The sequence below is a fragment of the Falco biarmicus genome, chromosome 3 (genome assembly GCF_023638135.1).
Source record: "Falco biarmicus isolate bFalBia1 chromosome 3, bFalBia1.pri, whole genome shotgun sequence".
Lineage (NCBI taxonomy): Eukaryota > Metazoa > Chordata > Aves > Falconiformes > Falconidae > Falco > Falco biarmicus.
The window spans coordinates 60,294,672-60,319,473 of record NC_079290.1 but is presented as its reverse complement, the minus strand read 5'-3'; the positions used below and the strand labels follow the sequence as shown (position 1 = coordinate 60,319,473).

The 24,802-nt window shown below is 38.8% G+C and overlaps 1 protein-coding gene across 9 annotated transcripts in view; it reads right to left on the bottom strand.

Moving 5' to 3' along the window:
* Nucleotides 1-24,802, bottom strand: part of PTPRM (protein tyrosine phosphatase receptor type M) — a 481,749-nt gene that overhangs the window by 358,360 nt on the left and 98,587 nt on the right. For all 9 annotated transcript variants that reach the window (XM_056332147.1, XM_056332148.1, XM_056332152.1 and 6 more), the window contains exon 2: nt 13,929-14,051. In XM_056332147.1, coding sequence (XP_056188122.1) covers nt 13,929-14,051 — 123 coding nt within the window. The remainder of the gene's footprint in view (nt 1-13,928; nt 14,052-24,802) is intronic.

Here is a 24,802-nt window from a genome sequence, read left to right as displayed (position 1 = left end):
TACAATAGTATTGAAAGGCTCTTAAATTGCAAAGTAAAGGAAATGCACAGCTTCATCATAAATGCAGCCCACCTATTAGCACAGAAAATACTGGCCTCAGGTTACATAACTTCAAACATTTTCTTTTCAATATGAACAAAATTCACCAGCAAAAGAAACTAGACAACCTGAGATTACACCAGAGGATTTTCTATATTCCATTACACAGGATAGGCTCTATTTGCGAAACTCAAAAGATAAATAGGAGCACCCTAGTTGCTGAAGCCTCACTGTAGTATCAGTTTTTACTTCCATATTACAGGTAAAGAACTAGCTTTTCCAAAAGAGTATTTTCATTTGAATGACAGTGATATGGATAAATAAAAGATCTCAGAGGAGCTCTTTCCTGGAACTTTAAAGGGAAATTTATTAATGGGAAACAAACACACAAAACTTTTTATTTATGTCTGTATAATTTCATGTGCAGAGCTGAATATCTTTCAGCAGATCATAACGATTTTAGATTTCAAATTCCAGAAATAATCCACTTTGGAGAGGATTTTTTTATGACCCTTTTGCTGTTAAGTCAGAATATCACTGCTGTTTAGCGAAAATTACCTCTACCAGCTATGAAGGGGAATAACCTGACAGAAAAAGAATGCGTCTAATCCAAACCTTAATACTACAGAGAATGTCAGATCAGAGTTGGAGGCATTTTCCAATACGCATAGCTTGAAGAGGAGGAGAAAAGAATAATGGAACTAAAGGGGAAGCTGTACAACATTAATTGACATAGATGTGTAACACCTAATATAAATCCATTTTATACTTGTAGAAATCCTAATGATTGACTTCACTGGTGAATGCACAGCATATCCAAGCTGTGTATTCCAAGGGCTTTTTCTTTTTTCTTTCTTTTTTTTTTTTCTTTTTTTTTTTTAAATAAACTTTGCTTCTTTATAGACTTGCACAGGACGTAAAATGACCTGTTTTAATACTTTATGTTAACTTAAAAGTACAGCTGGATGTAGACACACTACAACCTTTACCATGGGTAATTTAAATTCAGCAGGCACTATAACATGCCCTTGCAAAATATAGCTTTTCCTTGCTGTAACTAAAATAATAATTAACTTCTTACTAATTATATAATTGTTGTCACTACTACACTAAAAGGCTGGGGGGGTGGGGGGGTGGAAACTGCCATGCACTCAGTGAATCTCCTTACATTTTACAAGCTATAAGTAAAATGCCTGAATTGACATTTCTTCAAACAACTTTCTGCCTTTGCAAACGTACCTCGTGCTAAACTTAAACACGGCAAGAAACACACCACAACACGTGTAACACTGAAGTATTATTGCTGAAGATAACATATCTCTTTATACATAGTACACCAATTTATTCCACTGCAAAATGTCACAGGCTGCCTTAAATTTCACATACCATTTTGTGCACTCATGAAGAGAGCTTGATGCTGCGACTGACCAAGTCTACTCTAGACATGATGACTTCTTGTTTCAGGCACGTAATCATTGATAGTGCTGCCACATGATGAGCTTCCAGAACTCAGGTAGCATCTTCATGCTGTCCTGCATGATGCTTTTTGGATTAATCAGTTCCCTCAGGCACTAGTGCAAGAACAGTCGCACAATATCCCCACCAATGTCCTCAGAACAAGACCAACACAGCCTAGACCTTTCACAGTAATTTCATTTGATGTGTGGATGCTTAATAAGGAAACCCCATAAGGAAATGCCAAGAAAGCAGCAAGTTTTACATCCCTTTCTTCAGGTACCTTGCTAGCTCCTATAAAAGCACCCTTCCCTATTTGGGATACAGAAAAGTCCAGAATCCTTCTCTGAAAGCCTGTCCTCTCATTCAGTTCCTTCTTGGGATACCACTTGTAAAAGATCATGACACCACCATTTTAAGTAGCAGTACAGCGGTAGGATCCGTTTCCTAAGATGTGAGAACCACAGGGTCAGTGTTGTCTGCCACTCAAACAGTAATTAGCTTTAATTCCTATTAACTGAAAACTAAAATACTGTAGAGGTAAAAGACTGCACCAGGGACCTGCTGTCCTTCCAGAGTCTTCCAAGTGCCTGAAAAATCTTGATTTCTATTCTAGAGATTGATTTCTCATGTTGATTTCTCTTCTACAATAGCCCATGAGCAAAAGGAGAGCTAACGAACAACTTAGGTTCTCATCTTGGGGATAGGGTCATTTCCTTGCAACTGCAAGATATGAATTTCAAAAAGCTTCAGAAAGAAGCATCTTTAGCTCCTTTGAGCAGTGGTCTGATCACACAGCTCTTGCATAAAAGAAACTGCCTGTTTAGCAAATTCCCAGTTCCCCTCCTTTTTTTTTTTTTTTTTTTTTTTTTTTTTTTGTGGCTCTCAACACATGAGAAGTAAGAGAATACATTAAGCATCATCCTGTTGTCACTATGTGTTTGATATATTTCTTGTGCAATTGCAGGAGACAGACATTCTGGGAAGAACAGCATCTGACTCCTGATTTCAGGCTGGCGCCCCAATGCTCGGTGCATATGTACCAGGCACTTGGAAAACTCTTCGTTCGCTGCAGTGTGACTTGCATAGTGCTTCCAGGAATAGGTGACGATGTTCCACTCTGTAATTCTGCCAAGGAGTTTCCACTATAATTATTTTCAGTTTAATTTCACTCTTATCCTTTTGTGGGTTTTTACATGCCTTTTTGACTCTCACTTTTTTCTGATTTGAAAATGGGGTGTTGGGAAGAGCTGAATGTCGCAACAGCAGCTAATGAACTGTGAAGTATATCCTGCCAAGTCCTGCTCCAGCAGAAACTAGAGGGACACAAGAGTTGACTATGACACCTAGGAGAGGTAAAGACTTTAAGAGCATGGGGAAATCAGGAACTCAGATTTGGCAGAAGGACATTTCTGCCATCTAAAGTAAGGGAAAAAATGAAGTAGTAAAAATTTAAGTGGCAATACAATCATATTTGAACTTAATGCAAAATCATAGTATATGAAGTCACTGGTGAGAAAAGTGTATCAAGTCGCTTCTATGTTCTGATTTGAATATGTACGTATTGAAAAGTGCTTTTCAAATCTGTATCATGTGAGAAGCACAGAACTGTGATCAATTGCTTGCATGCAATTATCACAAATATTTAATATTATTAGCTGCTGCAACATTATGATGTGGATAATTACCTGCACCTGTTTTCTCATAATTAAATGGCTGTGTACATCACTAAATTTTCTGTGAGGTCCAGACAGTACTCTTTTTTTTCCTTTGTGCTACTGAAATGCAGCTGATTAGAAATGTTGTGACTTCTAGATGAAGAAAGCATTATTTTAGCTGATAAGGCAAGTAACCATACTGCTTTAACACTGAGAACAAAAGTACTGAGGTCTTTAATTCAGCTCATAGAATTCAGGCCTCTGAGTTCTGCAAACATATACAAGGGAATTAAGACTGTGTCTGATATGTTGGGAAATCTGGTTGCTTCAAAAGCAAAAGGACTTGAATACAATCCATTCATTTTGCTCATGTACTAACCTCACTCCGCAGCCACATTTGCCACCTGACATACTGCCACGTGACTCTCCTCAACTTGAGAGCAAAAGTACAAAAAAGTGTAGACATCTGCAGTTACCTGAAGCCGCATTGCAAGTAGAACTTCTAGGTGGCTATACAGTCTCCTGCATGTACTGCTTTTGGCTGAAACAATTCCTTTCATTGAAAAAAATGTTGTTTATGCCCACATGCTAAGTAAAGAAACTTCATTCTGCAGCATTATAAACATTCTCCAGTACGCTTGTACTATGTATCAGATTTCAAAGTATTACATAGAGTATTCCCTGTGGGGCTTGATTAAGGTTAATGAAGTAATTTAAAACACACAATTCTCTGGTAAAAGGAGGAAGACAAAGGGAGATGCTAAAAATACATTGCTGTTAAACTTTGATCAAATACTAGTTTGGTCAGAATACAGGCCTGGTTTTTGACACTGATGAGGAAGAAGCTTTCTTTATCACTGTCTTACACTTCAGAGTAATTTCAAATCCAACCCAAAGAACAAGTGCTCTGTGAATGATAGGTTTGCCAAAGAGCTTTCTGATGCAGCATTTAATGACCTCTGCCTCAAATCACTCAAATCAATGACTTTTTGGCTGCTCTTCCTATAGTCACAGCTCGAGCTGCTAACAAAAATACTATCAGTCATCAATGCCTGCGCCAACAAATTAAGTGCTGTAAGAAGGGATAAAAAAAATCTCCCATAAATCTAATTGAGACAACAATTCCCTCTTCAATTTCAGGAAAAAAAGCCTTAAAACAACATGCCAAGTAAATGATTCCCTGAGGAATCATGTTTGCACTCCTAAAGAGGAGTGAGAGTCCATCTCCAGCTCACTGACATTTTAACTGTGACTATGACTATGATCTCGTCATATAAAACTGGCTTAAAAAATAAACTTCTAACTCAGGAAATAACTGACTTAGGCCCTGAAATGGAGGCATGCGCATTACACACTTTGAAGCCTGTACATGCAAGGAAAGGTTTTGATCCACTCTTTATTAGTTTCTAAAGGACAGGATGGATGAGAAGAAATCTAATGGGATAAGCATGAGACTGAAAGAAAAGCCCTGAAGACTGCAAGAAATTAAGAGGCTTTTTTTCCAGTAGATTAATTACTAAACAAGAAAAAGCTTATTTAGGAATACTCTGATTATTCCCCTTCCTCCTGACCTTGCAATGCAGTGAGTGCAGTTCTTAGGGGAGCATCTTCAGACTCACTGTTTATTCACAGTCCTTACAGGCTTTTTACTGGTCAGAGCTTTTCTCACTCTCTAAGTATTTTCATTCTCCAGTAGAATAGCCAGGCAAACAAGCACAAAAATTGTCTGCTGAAACTTCAGGAAAAACTGCAGTGGTTTCAGTAAAACACCCATGGCAGGGATGGTACAGCAACATAGCCTTCAGCACTGAGTGAATAGCTAGTGAACCCTATGCTAAAGCAAGTGCTACCTCATTTGTATTACTATGGTGTCCCAAATTACCTAGATTAAAGCTTCCTGAGGTACATTTCCATGTCTCAGCCGTATCTTTCCCCAGGAAGGAAAATTACATTCTGTGTGGCCTTTTCTGACCCAAGAGCCTCCACTAGAAGCAACTGACTTTTTCTTTTCAAGACCAATATTCCAGCTGAAAAATGGCAGTTCACCAGAAGATAATGCAAAGGGAGCTGTCCCGAGTTCTTGATAAAATACTTTAAGCATTATTTACTGGTTCTACAACATGAAGCACTTTCTCTCCCTCCTGTTGGGATTGTCCTGCCTCACTTTCTCTCTCTCCTCTTCGGATACTCCTACCTCATCTGAGGGAACTTCTCATGAATACTCCAGGGAGGTAAAATAGACACAAAAACAGAAGTCCTGTTATTCACTGTACTTCTACTTTTAATTTAGCAGGGAAACCTGAAACAAGATTCTGATGCACTTAACCACAGGACAGTGTCGGGCACTATGGGTGGAAAATGGGAAGGAGACTGGGTTTCCAATGTGTAACAGTAAAATTTTGTAATCCTAAACATTTTTGTTGTCAAAAAACCCATTTCAAACCCAGCTCCAGTGTCTAGCTTATTACGTTAGCTGCTTCTCAGCATATATGATGGCAGGTGTTATATATAACCTCAGCAGGAAACATGTAATCACAGCTAGGTAAATGAGTTAGGCTGGAGGGCTTGCTTAGCACTGTGTGGCACTATGTGGTGTTACAAAGAAATAGTCTCAGCAGTCAACTTTCTCTTCCAGGTTGCTTTGAGAATACTCTGGTTTAACGAGAAGTGAATTCCCAGACCTTCCATAACAGCCTCTATCTGACTTCTATGGAAGAGGAGATTTCCTCAAACATTAAAGTAGTCATAACTTATCATATCACCATTTTCCCATCAAACATCTTTAACAAATCTTTATCAGCTACTGGTAGATCCTGATGTAGAGTCTCCCACTCACTTCCATGAGCTGCAGCACATTCTGCATTTTTGCACTCAAACATTAGAGGGCTGCTGGAATGCATAAGAAAACAGGACAACTGTTTTCCTCCTCCTGGCAAGTTACAGTTACAGATACTACAGAAAAGCCTGTTCCTTCAAATGAAATTTGAAAGTCAGTCATCTACATTGACCATTATCTCATGAACCACACTGTTTATATTCAAAATACTCTGTTCTACAAAAGAAGAAAAAAGGGTAAAACAGAAGTCATACATAGAGAACATCTAGAACAAAAGATTAAATAAATCATTAGCATATTAACCCAACTATTTTGGGTGCCCAACTAGGCGTGTAGGCAAAATACATTCAAATAAATTGCCTAGTTGGCCTATCAAGCAAGCTAGGAACATTGGCAGTCAGTGATTCAGAATCAGAGACTCGGATGCCGATTAATCTTTTACTTCCCTTTGCAAGAATATCGGATGCTCAGTATTTGTAATAAACCCAGTATTTGTGCCAGGTGCTGAAATCTAAAGTCAGGTGAGAAGTTAGAAAAATGACAGTAATATTTCTGTAAGTTATCACAACAAGCTGTTCTGGTATCAGATGTAGCTGATGGCATTGTCTTGGTTGTTAAACAATTCTGTTAAGTGCACCACTCACCAAGTCTTTAGGTATGCTTTTAAAGTATCTACCCTCTCTAAGTGCCTGCACTGTAGCCATGGCAGCACAAAGCTAGCTGGGTGCACACTCAAGTGGTTTGCTCAGGCTGACCTCCATGTTGCACCATATTAATAGCAACCAATATCAGCTTACGCTATTTATTCAAAACTGGCTTGAATGTGTCAACATGAGCTGGAGTTGCTTGCAGAAAAGGCATGTCCTTAATGACTGCAGCTATATTACCTGGATATGCAATAAAATGCCAAACATGCTAGTGTTCCAGGTCTAGAAAATTCTGCTAGAAAATGTTAACTTGGAACACAGTGAACAAGGTTTAACTCACACACCTTGACAGTACTTCACGTTATCTCTGGCTAGCATTCAAATGAATCAAAAATGCAGCTATTTAAAGTAATCTGGGAGAAACAGCATTGAATAAGAAACATATCTAATTCTCTTCTATATGAATGTAAACAGAAGAAAAGCATCCCTGCTAACACAGAACACAAACACAGTGCAGTGTTAAAAACAGACCTAATGATAGAATAGTCACCTCAATGGAAAGTCAAAGTACTATAACTTTACTTGGTAAGACATTGCAGTTGGCTTTAATATAGACTAGCCAACAAATCACTTTGTCTTTTTAAAATGGATCACAACTCTTCTACGCACAATTAAACAACAACGTACATTTTTCTCATAACTACCTCACATTCTATAATATTAAAATACTTCTTTAAATCAGTATCTCAGTTTATGGAACATCTGCTAGCTATGCATGTCTGCTAACTAGGTATTAAAAGGCCATTTTAAACAATAATTAATATAAGCAATATATGCATTTTCTGCAGATACTGCATAGACATTACTAAACATTAAGCAACACTAGATATTCAGGATAAAAAAAACCAAGATTTGGGTGTTCAAAAAATTACATATAGCCATGGAAATCACATATTATCACTTCAAATAGCACAAACAGAATCCTCATCCTGGCTTTGACCAGCACTATATTAAACACAGAGGTCTTCATTGCTGAAAACATCCTTTCAATGCACTGAATGGCAGTCTGTGAAGATTTGATTTATAATTGGTTTTGAACTATTCTAAAATGAATGAAAGGCTGATGCCAGTGATTCATTGCAAATGCAGTGACATCCCTTCAGTGATATCAAACCAACCACTGCATCAAAGAAAAATGCTTACTGTCCTTCAGAAATCAACTGGAACTGTGAAACACCGTAGAAAGATTTTACACAATTGAACACAGTCTTTTGTAAGAAAATACATGGGACATGAACAGAAATTACATCCAGCAAATGATAAATAGAGCAGACTCTTGACAGCATTTGCATTTCTTACAGTAATCTGTAAAATTCTAATTGCATCACTGTCAGTGACAAGACTTACTGTATCAGTATATAAACTAACACAAAGCACTGAAATATCTCAATTCTGTTTTGCTGTGGTTTGCATACTTCTGTTTTGTTTGCTTTTGTTTTTTACTCATCTGTTTTCCCAACTCTTATTCTGCTCATTCCTCAGGCTACTCCAGATCCTACCTAACTCACTGCCACTGCTCCAGAGCTCTGACCCTGCATTCTCTTCTCTTCACTGCTGTCTGTATGCCAGTTGCTCTCAATCGGTAAACTGGCATCCATGCATACACATATATGTGTCCATATATATATTTACACACATAAACTCTTCATCTTGTACACCCTGCCCCTGCCCCCCCCCCCCCCCCCCCCTTTAATCAAACCAGCACCTCTGTTGCTCTGTTATTCTGTTCTTCTCTTCTAGGATGCACTGCCAGGTATCAGACAGACGGCTTCACTACTGCACTCACACACTCTGCCTGCATTTCTTCCTATAAACATCTCAGAATAAGCTACAGTTTTGAGTTTTAATGTAAAGTATCAGAGTACTCTGCGGGAATATCACAATGTCAACATGCCGACTGGCCACGATGAGCTGAATGGGACATGAACCTAAATGGGACTATGGAGTGAGTAGAGCAGACATAGGCCAGAGGAAGAAATAAGCATCTGGGAGATCAACCAAAAATCAGATCAGAAATGCAGGAAGAAATGCTCCAGAAGACTCTTTATGTTATACTTTCATTATCATAGGACCTTGGGGCACTAGACTAGAACTGCTGGGTAAACACAAAATAAAAAATGGGACAAATGAGCAAGATAAGGAAGCAGTACTGATCACAACAGTGCAAAGGGATTTAGGCACAACTTTTTTTTTTTTTTTTTTTAATACACACAATGACAAAAGAAAGTTTTAAAAGCAATGAGGCGGCTATATATATGTTTAGAGTGCCTTCCAATGGTGAAGCAACATGAAGGAAAGCATAAAGGTCTCTCCCTGAAAATTTACCAACTAGATGATAAAGACTGCTATCATAGTGTAGCAAAAAACAAAACTGGTATAACGACACGCTATTTTGAGATAACTAGGGAGGTAACAAACAAAGTGAGGTAAGTACCTCATATTTGATTTTCTGTACTGAAATACACAAAAAAAATTAAAGCAGTTGGTTTGGAAAAGTATCTTTGCAACTACATTCCAAATGGAAAGAAGTGGTTTGTAGATACCTGTGGGACATAAATCTACAAGAAATTGGCATAAATTATTATGTTCTAAATTTGCTATTTCCTAAAAAAAAGCCAAAACTGAAGATGCCATCAATGTGACATAAGCAAGATCAGAATAATGGTGCTACTGTCCACAATGATCAAAAGTGTTATTAAAAACAAAAAAAATCTCATCCAAGTGTTTAATTGGATTGGGAATGTCTTTACTGGTGGGTTGACCTTGGCTGGCTACCAAACACCCACCCAGCCGTGCTCTCATTCCCCCTTCTCAACAGGGAAGGGGGAGAAAAAGAGGACAAAAAAATCTCATGGGTTAAGACAGAGACATGGACATCACTTATCAATTACTGTCATGGGCAAAACAGACTCAACTTAGAGAAAATTAATTTGATTGATCACTAATTAAAAAATAAAGAGTAGGATAATGAGAAAGAAAGACAAAACTACAAACATCTTCCCCTCACCCCACCCCACCCCACTCCCTTGTCCCATGTTCAACATCACTCCTTCATTCCCAACCTCTTCTACCTCCTCCCACTCAAGTGGCATGGGGGGATGGGGAATAGGGGTTGTAGTCAGTCCATAACACCTCATCTGTGCTGCTTCTTCCTTCTCATACTTCTCCCCTGTTCCAGTGTGGGGTCACTCCCATGGCAGACAGTCCTTCACAAACTGCTCCAACATGGGTCCCTCCCATGGGGTTCTTCAGGAACTGTTCTAGCATGAATCCCTTCCATGGAGTACAGTCCTTCAGGTAGGTACTGCTCCGGTGTGGGTACCCCACAGGTTGCTCCAGGCAGAAAATCTGCTCCAGGCATGGGCTCCTCTCCATAGGCTACAGCTCCTGCCAGGAGCCTGCTCCAGTGTGGGCTCTCCACAGGCTGTAGCTTTCTTCAGGGCATGTCCACCTGCTGCAGTATGGGGACCTCCATGGACTGCAGCATGGATATCCGCTCCAGTGTGGTCCTCCACGGACTGCAGAACCACCTCCATGGGCTGCAGTGGAGTCTCTGCTCGCATACCTGGAACACCTGCTTCTCTTCCTTCTTCACTGACTTTGGTGTCTGCAGAGCTGTTTCTTTCATATTTATCACTCCTCTCTCTCTCACAGCTGCTGCCCACTGTTTTTGGTGCCACCAGCATCACTAAGGAGCTCAGCTATGCCCTGTGGTGCATCCACTGGAGCCAGCTGAACTGAATGTGTTCAACACGGGGCAGCACGTGGTCTCTTCTCACAGAGGCTTCCCCTGAAGCCCCCCCATCCCCACCGCCAACACTTTGGCAATAGAGTAATTTGTTTGGGCATATTTTTCTTAAGACATCTTTACTGGAGCCCAGCTAGAGGGTTTACAGTTAGCTGTAATTGTAAATGTGTATTATATAAACACATTAGTATCAAACTGCTATAACTCTTCCACGGGACAATGCAAGATAACATTAATAATGAGTAAGTGTTTCTATAATTATAGTTTTGAACACTATTATAAACATACATTCTTGGAACAGAAAGACAAGAAGACAGAGGCTCAGAAAATAAAAGAGCCACTCTTCCTACAGCATTTACTCAATTTGGCTCACAGGACACTTGAAACAGAAAAGCAGTGGATTAACCTCTCTCATTTAATCCATACAATATACACAGAAATACACACATCGTTGCTTTTTGGGTCTGTTTAGTACTGAGTCATTAAAGGTTATGCTTATATGCCAAGAAAATGAGAGCACTAGAACCCTACTTACTTTGGTAGCAATAACTTCATATTTCTCTGCTACAGTAACAATCCAACAAGGATTAAAGCCCACTGTAAGAAACACTTCTAGAAACATTTTATTATTCTTTGATACAACTTAACAATTTTCATTTAAAACTAGACCTCACAAAGAAATGTTAAAGTCCACTCACATGCAAATATATAGTGTGTACATTAATGCATGCACACATATGCATGAATGTTACATGACATTTCTTTTGTCCCACTGAAATAACATTTCAAGCCAAAATACTTATCCGAAGCACAGCTATGCTCTCAACGGTCTCGGGATTAAAATAAATCAGATGCCATAACTAGTGTGCTTCCTCCTGACTGACACCAAATGATACAAAATATTATACATTGACATCAACTCACTCACTGGAGCATATTGCCTGAAATTAAGAATGTTATGTGTATTAGTTTTTTCTACTGACAAGGGACTACTGAACTGAGAGTTCTTGTTTCAGTCTAGTATTACAACATTGTTGCATAAAGCATTTTGCTTTCAAGCCAAGAATTCCACACAAACCATTAATCTAAGATGTTCTATTCATTATCATCTGAAGTTATTTCTTCCAAACTATGTAGCTCAGAAACTGCTGACAAACTACTTGAAATAATTTTTTGAAGTGTATCACATAACCCTCTCGCTAAGGTTAACTGAAAGTTAATTAAAATCATTAAGATGATGATTTGAACAAGAACAGGAAAAAAAACTGTCTAGATGAAATTATAAGGAAAAATTAGATACCACTTGAGTCAATCGTGCCCTTAGACACACTGCTTCTCATTTGCAAAAAAAATGAGCATTTCTTTCCTTCTCAAAGGGGTTTTTGACCTTTTAAGGCACCAATATCCACAACCCTCCTCAGACTGCCTCGTTCATCTTCTGGCCCAAGACCCCCAATGCATATTTCACTTCCTTTATGGGCAGAAATAGAAGTCCCTAAACTCTAAACATAATTTCTTACCAAATTTAATATCTTTTTAATTGATCATCAGAACATTACTTTAGTCTTCTGTTATAAACGCAGGAAGACAAAAAAGAAACAAGCTGTATGACATCTGATAAATAAAATTACATATACATATAATTTTCCCATCATAAAAATACCAGTCCCTAGTCTGGACTCTTGCCCCTGGGAAAACAAAACAAATGAAAAAATATACAAGCCTATGGTCATCACAGACAAGAACACAGATTTGAACTACTTCTATCTGCCAAGAAGACTGAACAACATATACAGACAACAGCTTTCACAAAATCCAAATGAGGAGAGTAACGAATGAAATTTGGAATAGGAAGAGAATTTCCAGTGGTGTGATTGAGAAAAAGAATTTATATAGCTTGTACTGCAAGCCAAGATGACTGATAAACTATGTGTGTTAGCTTCAACTTCAGAAACAGTATTAAGCACTAATGAAACAGTCCAGAAAATTTTTAGCAGTTTGTGTCAAGAACACTGGACAAGAACCAGTTCAAAAAGGAATTTGCAAGAACCTCCTTTATCTGGGATGATGAACTCAAACTAGCATGACAGTCCAAGCGCCGGGACTCCGGCAAACTGAACATTCATCTTGAAGCTGGGAGTCCTGCCTTTGCCAGAGGAAATGAAGTGCTGAAGGAGATGGCACTTCAGTTCAACCATCAGCCTCAGATGTTGTCCACAACACATGGCAACATTGGTAAATCTACAGTGAAGAGCACTGAGAACATTTTTACAAGTGAATGATACCTAAGGCTGATTAGTGCATATTGTACATTAGTGAATTTATTAGCCCACTAGTGATGAGTGCATACATTCATTTTGTTTAAATGGTCACTTACAAAGATTCACTGCTTATCTCCTAATTCCCTTACCCAAAAACAAGGGAGGAACATTTTCTTGAGGAGAACTGTTAAAAGAGATTTTACAAAAATGCCAGAGTTTATTATGGGTGCTTTAAAGAACTAATTGAAATTGATGTGGAACACCAGGACATTTATTTGCAATGCTTTTAAGTGTTCTGCATAGATTTCTACAAAATGGTGAGACTAATGCAGAAGAAGTCCCGTGAAGCTACAGTCAGTGATTTTATGAAGTGGTCTTTTTGGTTGGGCTTCTTTAGGTGAGAATAGTCACAGGAGGCTCAGTCTTTAAAAGCCAAAGAAGATGCTGAGCTGGGCTGCAAGCAATCCCCCCAGGACATGGAAATCAGTACATGGGGGAATTCTTAACATGCCTAGGTAATAACCTGAAAAAATAATAACTGATAAGTTTTAGGCTAGAGGATAGTTTAAAACCAATGGTCAAATTTTATGTATTTGTGTGGGTGAAGTGGTAAAGGAATGACTGTATTACCGAAGTCTACAGTTCGGCAGAATACAAGGATTATTGCTATGGAGTCTGGTCCAACTGTATGCAGTTCACAAAGTACATTAAATAGTAGTATCACAACTCTTTTAAACACAGCCACAATATCATTGAAGCCCTTCGTTTTGGCATACTTCTCTCCTTTTTCTCTCACCTCTTTTTCATTCTCTTTTTTTTTTTTTTTCAGAACAGATTCTGAATACTATCTCTTCCAATGAAAATTTTTAAGGACATCATTATTTTATCTCTTATTATTCCTTCTTTCTTTGGGTCTTCCTGAGTAGTCCTGTCTGCTTGTTTCTAGCACTCCTTCACATTAATTTTCAAGCCATCATTCTGTTTTCTTTCTGCCTTCCCTGATGACACCAAGTTTTTGTTTCTACTTTCTAACCTTTATGTTCCCCACACAAAAGAAGACCTTTGATTTGCAAAACATCCCTCACAAAAATCACCTGGAAGATCTAACTATTGCAATTAAACAGATTTAGATGAAATAGCTTTCTAACAATAGTACTTTCAAGAAATGCTGAATAAACACATAAGCTATCATCAAAGAGAAACAAAGCAAAATAAAAGACCAACCAGATGGCATCCCTTGACCTGAGGAGGGCTTTATCGGTGCATTCACCTGATCCCAGTTAAGATCATCATCATCTGACTGACTATAGCCACAGGAACTGAGAGGCTCATCGAAAGTACAGCATCCTGTAAAACAAACACAAAGATAACAATTAAACAAGGCATACAGAAAAGAGGCTATGAATCTCTAATCCTAACAACTGTGAGATAATTCAGTGCAGGCTGTGTAATTGTGGGACACTGGAATTGTTGGTGCCGATTACAGAAGTTACTGAGAGTCAGCAGTGAGTAGCTGGGTTTGACTTGAGTGACATGCTTATCTCACAAAACAGATGTGGTGGGTGCGGTCTAGCCCTCAAACTGAGTGACACCTGAGGTGAGGCAGGGGCCTCACACCCTGGTGTTGCTTCAGTAAAAGCCAGAAATACCCCCCACATCTGTACTGAACACCCTGCCCTGTACTGAGCCATCAGGCCCCACTGGCCTTTCAGAGCTGAGAACCCTTGCTAAAGGCCAGTCAGCACACAATAATTGACTTAGTCCCACTTTGCCATGACTATAAATCTGGCATTTAGAATCCTCTATTTTGAGGATGAGAACTCCAACTACTGGATGGGCTGACAGGCCTGGACCTCCCTCCTCCCCAACAGGTACGCCTCTGTAGTGAGACTTGCACCTCCGACTGCCAGATGTTACCTGGGAAAGTATTGTTAACAAAAAGCACTGAACTCTTAACTGGAGCTCAATAGTTGTAGTAAGTTGCATTTATCAAACAGCAATTCCGAATTTGTTTTATCTGTCACCTTAATAAATCATCTATCTTTTCAACTTTGCAAAACTGTTTCAGTGAAAGTCTTTGAGAGGACTCTGACAGGCAAACATTGACTCTGATGAGTGGCTGTGTACATATTAATCCTTTATACCTAAACCACTGACCAAGTCTGAGACTACGACTAGATCTAGCTGCACCTAGACTCCTCTCAGAGAAGGGAGTTTAGAAAGCAAGGGGATTCTTTCTGAACCTCGTGACTCAACAGGAGAGCTTTTTCATCCTGGCCATGCATCAGGCTCATATCCATAACACAACAGTATTTTTAAAATTTCTTAATACAAATTATTATATATTTATTAATCATCCTTTTTGAGAGGGCATAAAACCTTCTTGTCACAAAAACAAAATCCCAAGGTCAAGCAGCTGATTTAGAACTGCAGACAAATTTTCTCCTATGACATAATCATCAGGTATCAAAAACAAACCAGGAAAGTAAAAAGCAATAAAACTCAGAACACTGCAAGATTGAATGATTAGCATTCTTCAGGAAAAAACAACTATTCCATGCCTAAAAACCTACATTTCAGAAGAAAGCTGTAAGATGGGAACATCAGCTCCCATTCCTCTATCTTGGTTTCCAAATAAGGGAAGGCCTAGATGTTCCAAGAAGTGCTGTGCTGCAGACCTGGACCAGCCTGGCTATTTGTGGGATCAGTGTCTCTGGTACAATACAGCACATCCATCCCAAAATGCCAATCTATGCATAGCCTCAAACTCTCCAAAAGGAAACAGAATTGTTTCCTATCTTTTTCTCACACTTTTCTAAGTAATTTAGAAAAGAATAACAGGTCATAAAACCTCACGCTATCCCAAGCTGGGGCACGGATAAATCTAATGTCATGAATTCAGAATTCAATCTAACATTATCCACAAAAAAGCTTTGCTTTTTTCCTGTGGTACAGAGGAAACTTTTCCAGCATTTCAACATCATTCTCTTCTACCAGGGGACTAACAGAGGGTTACAAAATTCTGTTTTCTTTGATGTCTGACATTTCACTCCAGTGAAAAGTGACATCTTTCCTATTCAGGAAAACAAACGTAACCCTAGCCATGGATATTTCTGTCCATATTAAAGTAAATTCTGCAGCTGTTTAAACAAAACTAAATTTAGGGCTATTCATCATCTTTGCTATCCGTCCATAGGCACAATAGGTTTAGCCTTGCCAAGATGTATTAAAATAGCAAAACCAGACAAAATCTAGCTTTAAAAATTACTTTAAAAATCTAAATTTTCCTAGAACATTGTAAGTGGCATTACAGAACACCTTATCAAAAAGTAGAAGACAAAATTTCTTTATACCTGACAATCTTCACCTAAGTCCAGCCTTCCTAATAGCTAGTCCCAATGTATACTTGAGATTCATGACAAGCACTTTGCAAGCATATAATCTTTAGTAGCAATTACTTTTACATACAATCACCAAATAATTTCCTTTTTTGTTCTCTTACAGTGCCATTGGTCTTTATAGACATACAATGTTTACTGTGCCCTTAGATATAGGTCATCCTATACTGTTCTCTGTTCTAAAATGTTCTAAACTGCATCTTCATGTACAATTTTGAGTGCACAAGATTCAATTAGGCAATCCAGTGGGAACAGAAAAGCCATTAGAGAACTTGCAACTCCAAACTAATATTCCACTTCAGGAAAGAGATAATTTATATCTGTTATCGTTGAAGTTAAACAAATTCAAAAATACAAGAGACTTGTATAAAGTATATCAAATAACATCTGCAACATCTCCAGTGGGAAGGCTTAGAAAATTAGACAGCCATGTACCCATTTGTTCTAGTACTTGCATAAATATTGCTTCAAGCTTCATAAAATATGACACAAGCTAAGTTTCAGACACAAAAGCAAAATAACTTTCACAGACCTATTTGTGCTTTTTTAAAAGAAAATAGAAAAACCCAAACCATAGGTGAAGCAAAAGGTAGTTTCTTTGCAAAGGTACTGCAAATGATATTAGGACAAATTTAAACGTCGAGTTATGCATTGTCCAATGTAGTTAAGCCTGGCAAAAAATATACACCCAAATAAAACCTGGCATAAATCAGGGTTTACAATTCAAACACAGGATTAATAAATGTACAGAATAGCTCCCATACTTCATTACATCATACATATCTCTAGCAATAAGAAGGCATAGAAGGGTTTAAGAAGGTGTTTTCTTGCTGAAACCCAGAAGTGCAGCCAAGTGCTGCAAAACATCCAATACTGGAAAAAAGGGAAGAGTTTGTGATTCCAGATGGTTAGTAAAGGCTCTTCCCTTTCTCGCTAGCTAGGAAGTTGTCAAAAACATGGATAAATAGAACAACAGTTCTAGTTATCTAGATCATTTGTCTGTCAATACAGGACTGTTTCTCACAGCTTTTCTTCATTTCTCTGGCAGGTCTGTTGCTAAATCACTCTGTCAGGATTAATTTTATATTTTATTTTATTTTTGCCATTTACATCCTTCAAACCTTTGTAAATTCACTATCTTACAACTTCCTCAAAACGGGTATCTAATCTTCATATCTGCTATAGGAAGAGTTTAAAAGGTATTTTTGAACTTCTTCATTCCTAAGTCACTTCCACCCACAACTAATAACTAACCTGTAGCAAGTGTTACTATGAGTAATCAAACTGTACAGCCACCCATCCAGAGAACTGACCAGCATATGTAAGATCTTTAATAGCACAGATGCCAAGCCATGTTTCTTTCTACAGCTAGCCACAAAGAATAACATGAACACTAAGGAAAGCTTTGCATGGCCATGACTTTTTGGAAAGTCTTTTGTAGATTTAAATAGCATGCATGGCATATATAGGTGTTGGAAATATAAGCAAGTTTATAGACTAAGAATAACACAGATCTTAGTGGAGCAAAACAAAACAAAACAAAAGCTTAGCCAAATTAGCCAAGTAACAATTACTGTCACTGACGAGTCATCGACAGTCCTAATGACTTATGCCTGCTTCCCAAAGTTCTGACTCACATCTGACTGTATTACAAATAAGATTAATTTCCTTAGAAATCGGTCATGCCATTAGACCAAACCCTACATTGCATCTACTCAAGCCTGCCTGCCTGCCGCCTTCTGCAGTGCTTCACCTGTTTTCTAGTGATGATACTCTTACTGTACAGGGTTTCCACTTCATAGATTTCCACTTATGATATCAACAAGGACTGGTAAAATCTGTAAAATCATCAGTTGTCTTTAATGTCTCTCATTGTTGCACTGTTTTGAAACATGAGCTGCTACCAAGGCAGGCAGCTGTTTAATCAACTAGCACACTTGAGAAATTCTGCCCATTTTTGCTATTAGAATTTATAATAACAATTAAAATACATATTGGCAGCTACATATTTTAATCAAGCAAAGAAATTCCCTGCCTATTATAATGGCACTAAAGACTGCATGGACAAACTGTATTTTAAAGAATGAATTCTGTGCTGACTGAAATATTTAAGTAAAACAAGAGATACAGACCCCATTAAGATCCTTTGGCTTATGCTACTTTTTATAGATATATTTGGATTCCTGAGAGAAATTGAATTTATAAATGCATATGATGCAATACAGTCTATTACAGCCTATGGTTCTTTCAACTGCAATTATTCATTTAACCATCACGAATCCAGTTCAATATAACTATGCCATTGTCCAAATGTAGTCCTTTTTGCACATTTCTATTTTTATTTGGTTAAATTACTTAGGTCTTGAAAAATATATAAGCTTAAATGAGGAATATAATTTAAGATGAAAGCAACCAATTAAAGTAAATGGAATAAAGAACATACTATATTATTTCTAATGTGAATAAAGTTTTATTCAGAGTATTGTGTGTTACAGATATAATTATTACATCTGTTATGAAGTATTCTCAAAGAATACCTTAGCAAAAAGTAGGCCAATAGAAGACAAAATCATTTAAGTGACAAAAACTAACATAGAAAGAAGTTCAAGTTACACTGGACACTTTTATTTTTGTTGGTCTTATATACTGCAAAGATTCAGATCAATGTTACTCTCTATCAAAAATCTCCTGCCAAATGCACAACAGCTAAAACTTGTAACACTTACGAGTATCAATGCTAGCATTGCCATTACCAGGGAACATAAGTGCGTAGTAGAACTGATACAAGGGCCCCGCTCTGGGACACAATACATTTTTTTTCTTCACAGCAAAACCCTGCGGTTCCTGGTCTGCCATAGTACCAAGCATTCTGTGGCAGAATAGATGAACCCAGAAGACGAGTTTACTGAATCCCACATTTTATTAGTATTCTTATCTCATTTAAAAGTATTCTAAATTCTGTTGTCTCTGCATTTTCAGTTTCATACTGGAAATGTGTTTATGTTGATTAACTCTAAGTACAATGTAGCTATTCTTTGAAACAGAGATAAAGGTTTTGATATCTGATCTGAAAGCTGGGTTTCTAGACTACATGTCAATATCAGGGGGCTTGATAATGCAGTGAAAGATTAATCTCCTATTAGGCAATGGATCTTTCCATAAAGAAAAAATGGAGGAGAAAAAAAAAAAAAAAAAAAAAAAAAAAAGGAGGGGGAAGAAAAAAAAAAAAGAAGAAAAGAAAAAAGGCTTTGCCCAAACAAAAATATACCATTTCTCAACCAGACGCATGCCCTCCTGCCCTCTGGAACATACCCTGCATCCAGCAGCAATAGACCAAGCACATTACCTGGACAACATACCACAGCAAATGAAAAGTGAAATAACTGAAAACTGACAAAATACAATTGTTAAGCTCGAGTACACTGTGAATGGGTCAGCATTCATCCCAAAGGGTTACTGCTCAGGACAACGAGTAACTGTCACAGTAATGCTGCCTTGTGCTTCCCTTTACATTTTTAAAGTTCTAGATTTCAGGCAAATCATCCTATCTAGACAATCCCATGACAACTAGAAAATTACCTGAGAAACACAGCATTAGGAAAATGGGATCCTGAGCACCTAAGATGACAAACCATCAAATCAGAGAATAAACAATTACTGCTTTGGGGGCAAGTAAGTCATGATAAAGTAGAAAATAAAAAGACATTCTCAGTTGTAAACTGGCTAACAGAGAAAGCAAAACTAGGAATCAATAGGCAATTTTTAACATAAAAAAAAAAGAAAATGCTGTCTCTAAAGCTGTATGACAGGTCTGGTCTTCCATATAACTTTTATTAAAGATAGGGTGATGACAGAAATTGCCTAATACAAAAATGTTTACCTCTCTGAAATCAATAAATGGTTGAGCTACATAATTGGACAGTTTAAGGAACACATTAGAAACCGGACATAATGTCCTGCCTGGATTCTGCTTTGTGTGTAGATGCTCAGTAAAAAAAAAAAAAAAAGGCTCTACCTGCCCTTTCAAAGGTGTTACAGCATTACACATTTAAAGGCCTTTCCAGACATGCTAGCTCAGAGATAGCTAACAAAAGAAACTCTTCTCTGTGTGCCTCCAAAGCTCACACAGAGCTGCTGCGTATCTGCAGTGACATACACACACCAAAAATTCTTATCCAGGCTTTACAAGTGAGCTTTCAACAGTGGGTAGTCTATTTTAAAATAGAGCATTTATTTTCTCTCAAAATATACCAAGTTTTTCATTTATACTAGAGCCAAGCATTCAGAGCTGTAAAATAATACTGTAATCTAGATTACTGGTCAGGGAGTCTGAAAAACCATGTGCTGCATAAAGTCGATATAAATTAAAATACTATCTACACTTTGTTGAGTCTGCATATGCACAGGGTGAGGGAAAAGAGCAGTAGGAAACAGATTTTACAACTAAAGAACTTCTCTGTGGCTCTGCTCAGAAAACATTTTGAAAAGGTAGAGGACAGAAGAATTATCTGGAAAAATCTCATGAGTGAAGATGATGAAGTAAAAGGATGTATTTCACAACTAAGAAAGGCCAGATACTAATTCTGGATGTAAAGGAGAACAACAGGTGGAAAACAATACAAAATTGTGCTAAGATGTGTGGAAAAGGTGGTATGAAAATGCTAGAGTTCCGAGTTCATGGACCCAATTCCAGCAGTATTGAAGGTGATGACAGTATAAAAAAAATAAAAGAAATAATTTTGGATGAACATTTAAAGTGTTATTTATGAGACTTCAAAAGCTCACCACATGTTCATAAAACATTTATAATTGCTCTCTATGTTCTCCCTCCACTTACCTGACAGAAACTGAATCAACACAAACGTTTCCAAAAACATTTCAGTTTTGGTGACGTGGGACATTGTAGCAAAGCTGCATGTTATGGAAGACATATATGTCAGTTCTCATTTCCCCTGGAAAACTGCCCACAGTTAGGCAAATAAAATATTTTCTAAAAAATTACACTTGCCTAACGGATACCGAGAATAATTCAAAATTTGTGTTCTGGAACTCTAGTGAAAAGCCCTGAAAAAAAAGTTTCTTCTCAAAACATGCATTTGAACTCCTTTTAGATACCAAGACATAGTACACAGACACCACTCACCAAGGATAAAAGAGAAGACACTGAATAAGGGATCCTAAAACAAATATGACGAGTCTCATGTAAGCAAAAAATATCTACATGTTTGTGTCATTTTTCTATCAGCGAATATTTACGAGGCCCATGGGAAAATGGGTGCACATTAACATTCTGTGAGCAAATGGATTTCTGGCATTTTTAATGCCAGGGTGTTTGATTTTGCAATATTAATGATAGCTTTTCTTAGTGTGTGGCATGGATTATATGGGCAAGGGCACAGGCATGCTTACATAATAATACACAAATTCTATTCCTGTTGCAGTTTTCATTAATTAGAACACATCTACCGTAAGAAATATTAGAGTGTTCAATCCAATAAAGTACAGGATTACACAGAAATATATTTAGGAAACCCTATTTTAAAAGGTATTATTAAAACAAGCTTCTGTACAAAAGTAATTTGGATTCTACGCTTTAGTAACAGCGAAGGAAATCATGTTGGGTGGTAAAACTCGCTGGTCTTCCAGTCCAACAAAAGTTAATACTAAACCAAACATTTCTTGTACCAATAGCTACTATGCATAAACCAGCGGTTGGGAGGGTTTGGTGGTTTGTGGGGTTTTGTTCTGTGTTTTTTTCCGTTTTCTTTTCTTTTTGTATATGTGCCCTTGCACCTTTTTAATTAGTAATGTAATGCTACGATTGGGTTCTAGATCAGGGAATTTACTTTACAAATGTAATAAAATATTGTGATAATAACTTTTTTGAAAGAGAGCCTTATAAGAAAAAAAATCCATATGATAAGTACTTTGGAATGACTTTTCAAGAGCTATAAATCAAATCTGTAACATATATTTAACCTACAGATGTACATAGCTTATTAAACAGATTACTTTTGGCATACCAGTTACAAGAAGGAGACTGGTGATGTACACGTGTTTTGGAGCTGACTCAACTCACTGAAATTCTGGACTGTGGCCAAAACCACTACAAAAATCAATAAATAAAAGACAGATTTCCCATATGTTTTGCATCTTCTTTATCACAAATACCTGACAAAACCATGCTTCAACATGCAAAAGTCTCTTATGTAAACTGCCTGAAATGTTTTAACATAAAGCTTTGACCTACAAGTAAGTAACAAAGGGAACCTTCTTTTCACATACTTAAAATAGAATAAAAAATTCAAAAGAGATTCTGGCAGTGGAATAAGCCTCCTGAGAAAAAACAAAAATGCAACTGAACACCTCTTTCATATAATTTATATCATAGGATTCACTTAATTTATTTTTATAGCTACCACCCAGGAGTTCACAAAACCCCTTTATTAAATGTGTAAAAGCATTCAATCATCTTGGTTGGCAAAGCAAGCAGATGGCACAGAACAGAGATGTGGGAGAGGGATGTTTTCCCCCATTTACTTGAAATGGAGACTAATAAGGACACACTGGGACAGCGGGAAACAGATGTACATACTGCAGTAATATATACAATAGGTAACAATTTGATATACTTTCTTCTGGCAAGGTAACATGCAGTACCTCTTGAAGGACCTGAAATTACACCTCTGTTTTGAAAAACTACAGTAAAACACATGGTAATGTTTTCTGTACTCTTTCCTAGGGAAGAAAAGAAAAGGTAATTTATGGTCTAACTCCCGGACCATGCATTAAATGCCAGTTGTGACTCTGAAGCAGTCTGCAGCATTTCACCCTTCTGTGAGCCAAGGGACAAAATACCTAAGTGTATCTCTTGCACTCAGCACATCTATTTGTGATTTCTTGTGTTAGTAACAGAAGCTGCCCCTATTAATTTATTTGTTATGTAGAACACCTCTACCGTTTCCTCACTTGGCTTTTATTGCAATTTTACCTTCACTTTTTCCAGTGAGGAGAGCTATCACCAAAACATGCCCAAGTATGTGATGTGAAGCTGGAATTAAAAAGAGAACTTCTAAACATAGTAAGAAATTACTCGTTTCTCTCCGCCCCCCACCCCACTCGACCCAGTTTCATTTGCTCGTATAGCACTACCAAGTCCTAGAGGCAAAATCCTAGATTGCTTCCTTAGGTAAAGTGCTGCCCTGACAAGCAGTACACTCAAGAATCACTCACCATTCGTCTCTCCATATGATATTTATAATGGATGTGAGCAGTTCTACTGACCTGTTGAAGACAAGCAAATTTCAAGAAAAGGGAAGAGGACACCTGTCTGCTTTCAGTAGCTTCACATTAAATCCACATTTTTATCCTAAAAACTGCTTAGGCCATTTCACCTCACCTGAGTACCCCAGTATCTTCATATAGCATTAAAATACAGCTGCCCCAGAAAGATTTGTCCAGGGGAGGGGAGAGAAAAACAGGAGAAAGCATTTGGGAGACAATACAAAACTTGATGGATGATAGCCAAGAAAGAAATGGATATACTGGAAAATCTGAGATTAAATTAAATACAGTTCAGAAGGAATGAAAAAATAGTGTGAGGATCACAGAATCACAGAATGGTCAGGGCTGGAAGGGACCCCTGGAGATCACCTAGTCCAACCCCCTGCTAAAGCAGGGTCACCTACAGCAGGTTGCACAGGATCGTGTCCAGGCGGGTTTTGAAAGTCTCCAGAGAAGGAGACTCCACAGCCTCTCTGGGCAGCCTGTGCCACTGCTCTGTCACCCTCAGGGTAAAGAAGTTCTTCCTCATATTCAGATGGAGCTGCCTGTGCTGCAGTTTGTGCCCGTTGCCCCTTGTCCTGTCACTGGGCACCGCTGTAAAGAGCCTGGGCTCGTCCCCTTGACACTCACACACGGGATATTTGTGCACATTGATAAGATCCCCTCTCGATCCTCCCTTCTCCGGGCTGAACAGGCCCAGCTCTCCCAGCCTGTCCTCACAAGGGAGAAGCTCCAGTCCCCTCATCATCCCCGTAGGCCTCTGCTGGGCGCTCCCCAGTGGTTCCCTGTCTCTCCTGAACTGGGGAGCCCAGCACTGGACACAGCACTCCAGGTGCGGCCTCAGCAGGGCAGAGCAGAGGGGCAGGATCACCTCCCTCCACCTGCCGGCCACGTTCCTCCCGATGCCCCCCAGGCCCCCATGGCACCCCCTTTGCTGAACTGCATTCGGTCCCCCCCGCCCAGCTCTCCAGCCTGCCCAGGCCTCGCTGAACGGCAGCGCAGCCGCTGGGGTACCAGCCGCTCCTGCCAGGGCTGTGTCACCGCCAGCCTTGCTGAGGGCTCTGCCCCTTCACCCAGGGCGCTGGGGAGCCCGTTGGACAGGGCTGGGCCCAGCGCTGAGCCCTGGGGAACCCGCCAGCTACAGGCCTCCGGCTGGGCTCTGCGCTGCTGGTCACAGCCCCTGAGCTCTGCCATCAGCCAGCTCTCGATCCGCCTCACTGTCCCCTCATCCAGCCCGCACGGCCTGAGCTGACCTCCGGGGCTGTTATGGGAGACAGTGTCAGAAGCCTTGCTGCGGTCAAGGTGGGCAACGTCCACCGCTCTGCCCTCATCTACCCAGCCAGTCGTTCCATCATGGAAGGCCATCAGGTTGGTCAGGCACGATACTCAAATCTTTCTTTCCCCCTCTAGCTGGGA